This window comes from Stigmatopora nigra, chromosome 19 (genome assembly GCF_051989575.1).
Source record: "Stigmatopora nigra isolate UIUO_SnigA chromosome 19, RoL_Snig_1.1, whole genome shotgun sequence".
NCBI lineage: Eukaryota > Metazoa > Chordata > Actinopteri > Syngnathiformes > Syngnathidae > Stigmatopora > Stigmatopora nigra.
The window spans coordinates 2,447,223-2,456,900 of NC_135526.1; the positions used below are offsets into that span (position 1 = coordinate 2,447,223).

The window sequence follows — 9,678 nt, forward strand, 5'->3', positions numbered from 1 at the left end:
AAAAGATTAGTATTTGTGTATTTTTTCCTGTATTATCTGATGTGCTACCAAATTAGTACTATTATAATAATACTCAGAAACTGATGTATATATATTACACTGATGTATTAAAACTTGAAAGATTGTATGTTTGTTTTATTCGAGACAAATCTGTGCCAAGCAAGTCATGTGTAGTGGACTTCCTGGTCATTTTTCAGGTGAGTCCAGACTCCTCCTTGCAGCCGATTGGCCAGCAACACCTGGTCTCCTCCTCTGATTGGGAATTCCTTTCTTTAGACTGAGCTCAGGTAAAAGCAGTTCATCAGAACAACGTGGAAGGCTTTCCTGGACTTGCGCTGTTGCGTCTTTCAACTGCGGTAAATATACATACCCCCATAATAATAATAATACATGTGCTTATAAACATAAACTTTCACCTGAAGGGAACCTTTTTAAAAATGGCAGCGAGTGTAGCGCCGGTCATGAATCCGCCGCAGGGGAGCGACGAACGGGTTGTTTTCACACAGCTAAAGCCGGTGAGGATGTCCGGAGCGACGGACGGTGCCGAGGACTCATCCGTGTTTGAGGACGTTAAACCCGGGGTGAGAGTTGCCGCCGACAACAACAACCGGAGCTCCGGCTCCCCTCTTTACGCTTTTTACTATTAATCCGGTTACATGTGCGGATTAATTTGACACCTGACCCATCGGACGATATGCTTCGAGCTTTTAAAAGTATTTACACGGTGGAATGACATGCAAAACATACTTTTAAAGTGATGTTTTTTTTCATTAAATCATAATAGGCTCCTATGTTATTCATGTCAATTAATGGGTTGGACGTCTATAGCCATCAGTGACATTCATTCATTCATTCATTCATATATGTTCTGGACTGCTTAATTGTCGCAAGGGTCGCAGAGGATGCCGGAGCCCATCCATGTAAACATGGATTTACTAGCAGCCTCTCCAGGTTTGGAGAAATCCAACTTCTATTGCCGTTAGTGAGAGATAATGACTGTTTCTAGCAAAGCCTCCCTCCTTCCTTCCCTCCCTCCCTCCCTCCCTCCCTCCCTCTCCCTGTTGTTTGAATTGAGTGTCTGTGCCGTGACAGCAGTATGCGGTCAGACCTGTCTGAGCAGGGCCCACATCTCCATAAGCCGCCTTGGGGCACCACAGTCAAAGGCCCACCGCCATGAGAAAGTCAAGTAGTGGAGGGGGTGGAGGCTTGTACGGGTTTACCTGTCACATGCGCTTTCTTTTGTTTGGATCCATCCTTCTTGTATTTGCATGTCAGAGTAAATGCTCGGATCTTTTATGCGTCACATGTTCACATCATTTTTCAATTCCATGTTGAAATTGTTATCTGTACAGTTCAGTTGTATATTTCACTTGGAAATACTAAATATTGCCAATTGATTTGGATTGTTTGTTCAATTGTGTTTATGTGATAGGATCTGGGTATTAGGGTGTTCAACTTTATATCAATTTTCTCGTGTTACTACTTCAGAAAGTTTTTTTGGACCAGGTTGAAACTTTTGATAGCGCTTGTGACAATTGGAAAATGTTATGGTAAAGCCTAAAGTCTAAATTCTTGTCATTGTTGTCAACATGTGAGCTTTTAAGTGGAATCCCGCTTTGGATACCATTACAGATGGAATATTCATGGGATAACTTTGTCCATTCTATAATCATAGTTCTGTTTAAATACATTTAGATATGTATTATTTCTGGAGTGACCACATTCCATGAAGTAGGAAAGGGGTCTTGTATTTTTTTTTTTTACACAACTATAGATGTTACTTTGATGAAGACATCCCCTCACGGCATGAATGGATTTGGTGTCCCACCAGCCGTAAGCGTGGAATCAGTAACCCGTACCAAAAGCACTCACCGGATTCTTTAGCTGTGATATCAGCGGTCCTAAGACGACAGCACCGGTTACACAGTAACCCAGTGGTCACGCCTAATGATCCACGCAGATCAATATTCAGATAGGGGAGGACACGACTTATGACTGAAGGCCTTAGCATTATTGTGCCTGTCTATCGTCTACACAGGAAGTTTTTGACTAACCTTTTGACTTCCACAACAACACGTTCACCATATTTGCATGCATTCAAAACAGCTACAAAGGATTCCCTTAGACACCTGAATACTTATAAAGGATAATGTAGTACCACTTGAAGTAGGAAGTTAAAGTTTTATTTAAGTCACAATAGTTTTCCAAATAGCATCCACCAGTGGTGATCCGTCTCCATTAGAAAAGAAATCTGCTTAGCAACAAGAATCGGCACTTCTGTTGTTCATCAGTTGTCAAAATGTTACAATAGTAATGAATAAAAATGTTATATCTATTTTTTATTTTGTCATACAAGTAGTCATGCAACACGTGATCAGAATGCGCCAAAAAAAATGCTTGCTTCTCTCTCTCGAGTTTGATTTTAATCATTTGTTTTCGTTCTTTGTTGAAATTATATTATGGTGACCCGTGGTGCAAAATTGCGTGCAAAGATAACTCGCTCTTTAAGCTGCTTAACTTCAGTCCAAATCTTTGTTGCCATCTAACGTCTTCAAATGATTACTCACTTACTGAAATGTAATAGTTTACTAAGTAAGTTTTAATATCATGCCTTGTTAATGGAAGGAAACGTACATTCTTAATAATTCAGGACTAACTTGGTTTTGATTGGTGCAGTTTCCTGGTTGCTTACATCATTCCCTTTTGTTTTGCATGCCAACACAAGGAAGTCATTTTGATTAACTTATTGAATGATATTTTTAATCCTATCCCTCATTAAGATGTCATCAAATATTACCAAATTTAGTTTTTGTGCATGCCAGTTCTCTGGATGCTTGCATTTGATAAATTAATGTCATCCTTAGAACTGATGAAACATAATAGCAATCCAAAACATTGTTTTCTCCATTAAAAATGTAAAAAGTTCATGGCAATTTTGAAATGATTTTTTTGCATTTAACAACACACCATGTTAATAAAAAATAGGAAGGAATATTCAGTCGTTAAAATGAACCATGCACGTGCAACTCAGACAAAAAGATGCAGCGTTCCCTTCAGCAAAAGCAAAAACAAAGGCATCAAGTATGCCAAAAACGTGGTGAAACGTAAACATCGTCAAGCCAAATAGTCTTGAAGAAGAGGGTGTGAGAAAAAAACAGTAGTAGAACATAAGTATTCACTTAAAAAACAGGTTTGAAATGAGGTTGAACAACATAAGACAGGGAAGCTAATCCAACTGAGATATTGAAAAAAATAAAAGGGTTAGTTGCTTTCCGTTTTTTTGTGTGTGTGCGTGTGCTTATAATTCCGAAACTCAGATGATATACCGAACAATAACTCCAGGCATCCATTATGGGTTAATGATTGAAAAATGTGCTCAAGTGATCCCGCAATGAATCCTGGCATCCGATGATAACACGATAGTAAGAGTGGCTTATCAGTTCCCTTCTTGACTTTATTGGAGCAAGAGGGGAGTTTCCATACTTCCGGTCCATCTCACAGTTGATCCTGAGGTGACCTCAAATCCCTTGATATCAAAAGCCTGCTGGTTTTTAGAAAACAGGAAACATGTGGTTGTTGCTCTCCATTCAAAACACCGACAACAAACACCTTGTTAATAGGAGTTCAGTATAGCCTCTTTTTAAATGGAGTATTAAGGATTAAAGTCAGTATGAGGACTCATAGTATGTGACTCTTCCTTCCAGGCCCCATTGGAGATGGACAAATACCTCCCCCAGATCCCCAACTCACTCTTGAGTCCCGCCATCGACCTAAGCGACAAAAAGTACAGGCGGGAGAGCGCCTCAGTGGTGGACGAGTACTTTTCCGAGGACAAGACGGGCACTCCGTACAGCCTCAACATCAACGTCATCCTCCCCAGCTCTTCCCACCTTCGCACGGGACTCTACCGCCACAACGCCAAGACCCCGGCCCCCACGCAGATCAAGACAGAACCCGGATTGGAGACCCCCTGCTCCTCTGCCGGCACCCAGGCCTTGCCGGGCTTCACCTCCGTTTTTAACGTACCGCCCGCAGTCAATGGCGTTTTCGTCAAACCGGACCAGGTTTCCGGATCCGTCGGCCATTCCGGCGGCTCGCCGCAACGGCAGAGTTTGGATACGGAGCTTCAAATCGGACCTCCCGCCCCCCAACCGCAGGCCTACCACTTGCCGGTCAACGGCACAGCTGACCTCACCATGACTCTATCCTACTCCGGAACTTCCACGTCCGGCTCTCGGACCATGCTCAATCTAGGCAACGGCGGTAGCGGGGCCGCCTACGTGTTGGCCGAAAACCAGCTGGCCGCGCACCACGGTTACTACCAGGCGTCGAGCGCCCGGCATACGGACCCCCACAGCTTGCCACCCTCGCCTCCCAACTCGCAACCGGGCAGCCCTGAAGCTCAGGCTGAACTGTTGAATTTAGCCAGCCCGCCGCCACCACCTCCATACCAACAGCATCTGGTGGGCGGGATCAAAGCTTTTTCGGGGCTGTCCCCGCACGCTATGCTGATGACACACGGCCAGGGGGTCCTGACGGGGCCCAAATACAATCGAAGGAACAACCCGGAACTAGAGAAGAGGAGGATTCATTTCTGCGACTACCCAGGTTTTGATTTGTCTTTTCATCTTAATGCCTGTGTGTGTGTATACAGAAACAATAGTTAACCTTGACCATTTTGGACTCCTTAATACATTTTAAAGATGCAGAAAATTCTACAGAAAATCTGCTATGCTTCTCAAAACATTACGTGCAATATTTGTAAATTCAGCACCTCAACTAGTTGAATTTACCAACCTTCAAATTTGGTAAACATGTCTATGAAGGCAGCTAATTTTAGACCATTATGACTGCTTCCTGATGGATAGTACTTGTCATTTTTTTTTTTAAATCTAGTATCAAGCCCTGGTTTCTCTGATCCACAGTTGATAGACATGTCAATCATAAGTAGGGCTACCAAAACAATTGACAAAAAAGAAGAATATTAGTTTGCAAATTGTCTTTCGAGGCCATTTTGGCCCTTTCTCGCACGTCCAATTAATTTTCACTCAGTTCAAATGGATGTGGTATTTCAAGCTCTCAATGGCAGTAAAACATGTTCATTCATAGAATAATTTCTCAGAGTAATTTTCCTCCTTGGCACAGGTCTCGAAAACATGATGTTCTTTTCCTCCTTTGAAACTAGGTTAAACATTCATGTATGCAAATCTTTTTCTTTTCATTTGTTTCACTAAGGGTGCTATTAACTCTGTTGTTAAATTGCAACTTATCATTTTTTGGGGTGGTCTCTCATGCACATTTTTATTTTTGCAGGCTGCTCAAAAGTTTACACAAAGAGCTCACATCTGAAGGCACACCAGAGGACGCATACAGGTAAATAAAAGTAAATAAAAACTGTTGACACACACTAAAAGGGTCCAAGAAAGTCTGCTAATATATGGTGATAACTATATAAGAATTCCTCATTTTCTTCGTCCGTGCCGCGTGTTTGTACCTGCCCGGTTAGCAAGAAAGAAAGAAGAAAAAAAAACACAAGAGAGGGAAATGAAGACCAGCCGAGGCTAAAACCAGTTCCTCCTGATTTCTTAGTCCTTTTCAAAAGACGATCGAAGGTTAGGTGGGTTGTTCTTTGAGTATTTGTTGAAGAAAGCTAGTTTCGATACCCGCATTGTAAAGAAGAACTTAAGGATTCTTATTAAGTGTGCTTTCTTTTATTTATTCTTTTAACTCCAAAAAGTGACGTGGGAAAGAGTGTCAGTGTCATAAATAGATAAAACTGAAGTGTCCTGTGTGAAAGTTCTTAGTGTAAACAAAAATGAGGATGTCAAACACACACACAAAAAACTGTATATTCACAGTTCAAGACTTTATTTGGGGTTTATTGTTCTATTTAAGGCTTGTGAAAACATGTGTGTTGGTACTTTGTAGTTATTTTTTCATGATTTCGAAGATATATCTAAGAAGTATATCGGGTGGACTAATTGATCAGTGCTGATTGAATACATTTGAGGTGATTATTACTAAAAATTTAACAAAATTTAACTGCTGATGGCCTCTAACATCGTTTAGTCACTATAGTCCGCCAGCATTTGCACATTGACTGTTATTAATAAGCACATAAGAGCACATATTTTCATAGTTTTCTCAACCCTAACATAATACTTATGATTTTGAAGTCTGTTAATCCTTACTCAGTCTTTCCTTTGTGAGTGAATTCAGTCAAATAATGGATGCTCATATTGGATTCACATTCAGGCTGTTCCTGGATTAGATGCTATTAAGACGCAAAAAAAATGGATGCTTAGAAACCTGATATCATGTTAAAATTAAATCAATTCCATTAAACATTGCCTTCTTTTTTGTAGAGCAAAGTCTTAAACAACCCAGTTTTTTACTGCTGCACGATCAGTTTAAAAAAACAGTTTTTCCTCTAAAAATCAATGTTTTGGCCCAAAAAATTGTGATCAGCCAGGTTTGGCTTGCAAAACGGCACTTGTCCCATCTTGTTTTTTCCGTTGGCTTGACGTTGATGACTCACGAGTGGAGCATGTGGAATGGCGAGAGCTTTGCTGACGACTAATCTGAGCAAAAAGAAGAAACTTGCGTGTTGTTGCCAGTGCTTGCGCAGCAATAGACGGCCAAAAAAAACTTTACCAACAGTTGTTTCCATGGTAGCACAGGTGAAAAATACTAAATTCTAACATTTAAACAAGTTATCAATATACAGTTAACCCCTCCTATGTATATAAAAGACTGTGTTTGAGGTGGGCAACCTTGAACATGGACTTATTATGTGTTCGGACCCCCAACCCTCTTTCTAAACACTAGGTTAACTGATAAAGACTTTATGAGTGTCCTGTAGAAGCTTGTTAAGTGTTTGCTCTTTGCCTCAGTAAAAGCATAAGCAGGTGGTCGTAAAGTGGCGCTATTCTGATAAAAGATACATTTATGGAGGAATGAAGGAGCCGCAATGGAGGAACAAAAGTTTTCTTCAAGTGGCGTCGTCGTAGCACATTTGGGGGGGAAAACAAGTCGGTGCTCTTGTAAAAGGCTACACAGAAAGGCTTTGTGTGCATGAGAGAGTGATGGATGCGCTTTTGCAATGTTTTGTTTTGCACTGTTTGCTGGGGCAAACGTTTCATATGAGTGTTTTGGGTTACTCATATGCCAGCTGCTCAAACAGTTGAAGTTCCAAAGCTTTTTTTAACGCTTTCAATGCCAGTGGAGGTGATAGGTGGGTGTCCAATCAAATGAGGCCTGAAAAATGAATTAAAACTCTTTAGTTTATCACTCATAGACATCCAAGCACTGGGAAACTGCTGGTGAATTAATGTATTTTTCTTTGGGTTTACTTACACAGTTTTGCAGATATATTATGTCACAAACATATTTAACTACAGGGTCAAATTTAAATTTAACTCCTAACATAAAGCTACTGCCATTAAAGTCTGCAAGCAGAAAATCGTGTGTCTATTTCAAAAGTTTTGGTAAGAAATGAATAAAACCTAATCTTCTTAATTATTTCCCATGAAAACTCCCACCCCCAATGTAAAATGTACCCCCCCCCCCCCCCACAAAATCTTAATTTTCAGTCCTAAACATGGCGATCATAGCCCAATAACCTCCCAATATTTGTTTAAAAGCCACGCCATTTCAGAGTGTTTGTTCTGCACGAGTCAGATTTCACCCGCCGATTTGCAAGCCCGGAGGATAATAATAATTGTAGTCGAGCCGCCATGCTTTTGACCAAACACACCTGTGGGGCCCTTTTTTAATGCATGCCACGTTGTATTGTATTGTGCCAAAAGCACTACTACAATCTATTGAAACCTAAGGAAGTTGACGTTAGTTAATTGCGCTCACCTGCTGTTTGCTCTTTGGACCCGCTGGACAGCCGCCGCCACTAATGGCTGTCGTCCCCTGTTGATTGATTGCTCAATAACCGCTAACTAATCTAATCTAATCCACATTGGTAATGAGCACTGGATGACCCTTGTAGTGGAAAAAGACGTTCACCCAATGCGAGTTTTCCTTAAAGATTGCCACTTTGGATCATTTTGTAATATTCCGATCAGTTAGACTGTTTGCACACCGTTAAAAAAAAGTATCTGGCTTACTTATCTTTTTCACATTGTGTTTTTTCTCTCTACCTGCTTTTGAATCTCAAGTGTTTGTTGTAGCGTGTTTGCTTAAGAGCCCATTCAATAAGTGGCTGTTTGTTGATGATTAGCTTTGGCAGCCATGCAATATGTCAAATGTTGGGGCAGGAATCATCAAATTACTTTAAGACAGCCTGCCTCATTATTTTAAACCCTTTAATGCACAATCTTTTTATTCGTTTACCTTTTCATTATGTTCATGTAGGACAGCTTTTATTGTCCCGTAGCAAATTACCAAATTATCATTAACTATTGCCTACTAAAGAATCTTAAATCCAGCCTACATCTTATTGCATTTCTATGTTTTACCACTAGAGGGTAGTCACTTAAACAATGCCTGTCCATTATTTTCAGGCGAGAAGCCGTACCGGTGCACGTGGGATGACTGCGACTGGCGCTTCGCCCGCTCCGACGAGCTGACCCGACACTACCGTAAACACACGGGCGCCAAACCCTTCAAGTGCGTGGCCTGCAGTCGATGTTTCTCGCGCTCCGACCACCTGGCGCTGCATATGAAGCGCCATCAGAACTGAAAAAGCTCACCGGGCGCTGTTCGCCATGCATGGGCTCGCTGATAAATTTGGGAAATTGAACTTTCTTTCTTCTCCTGATCCCAAAACTCTATTTTATTATTATTATTTGGGATTAGGTCTAAAACAAAACGATTCAAATGTCCCGAATTAATCCCATAAAGAAATTACAGGTGAAATTCATCAACTATTTCCCACGGAAAAGAATATTGACTCATATTACAATGTCCAAATTGGTTAGTCATGGCGAGGCAGAAACCTTTGTAACCACTGACATTTTTTTATACACATACCCAAGTAAGTATAAAGTAAAATTCAAGCCCCCCTTTTTCAGTTTTTATTTTGTCTTTACTCATTTAGTGATGAGATTTGTCCATATAAATTTTTCCTCTTGTTATTTTCCCAACTTTACAGGAGCACATGCTGCCATGTAAATAATGTTTATATATCTTTTGTGTCTATTTGTTTCTGCGTGGGGGGGAAAAATGAATGTGTCTAGATTTATACTTGACTTTTTTTCATGATTTTTTTTAATACTTCGCTAAAAATCAATTTGAATTAGTAAAAATGACCGGTCATGCCTGTTTTAGGGCGCCGCTAATGTTTGTTATGGTTACTTAGATGGCAAGACTGTTAGGTAATCAACAATTTTATGGCATTTTTTTTTTGTATTCATTTAAAAAAAATACTCCATAGTCAATGGATGAATGCAATGTTGTAACATTGTCTATTATTTCAACTAAAATAACATTTTGCAAGGAAACAAGTTCTCCAATTGCAATGTGTACATAAAAAAAACATTTTGGATTTTTCTTTTAGGCTTTTGTAAATATGTTGTTGTTGTTTTTTTGCATCATTTCACCAGGATTTTTATGTTGAATCTGAATATTTGACGAGAGCTTTTGTCGACTTTTCTGCTTTTTGGCTACCAACATTTTGCTATGAGGAATTAAAAAAGTTATGAAATATGTGATGCTCATAATTCCTAC

At 40.2% G+C, this 9,678-nt stretch overlaps 1 protein-coding gene across 3 annotated transcripts; it reads left to right on the forward strand.

The window, feature by feature from the left end:
• The first annotated feature begins 232 nt into the window (after window positions 1-232).
• Window positions 233-9,657, forward strand: klf5l (Kruppel like factor 5 like). 3 transcript variants are annotated; one of them, XM_077741457.1, is made up of 5 exons: window positions 281-356; window positions 445-581; window positions 3,705-4,608; window positions 5,314-5,373; window positions 8,514-9,657. In XM_077741457.1, exons 2-5 carry the CDS (start codon window positions 462-464, stop codon window positions 8,690-8,692), a joined length of 1,263 nt encoding a protein of 420 aa, XP_077597583.1. In that variant the 5' UTR covers window positions 281-356; window positions 445-461; the 3' UTR covers window positions 8,693-9,657. The 3 variants fall into 3 exon arrangements, with proteins under 3 accessions (XP_077597584.1, XP_077597583.1, XP_077597581.1); XM_077741458.1 differs by lacking the exon at window positions 445-581 and having other exon boundaries at window positions 233-356; XM_077741455.1 differs by having other exon boundaries at window positions 293-581.
• The last annotated feature ends 21 nt before the right edge of the window (window positions 9,658-9,678 follow it).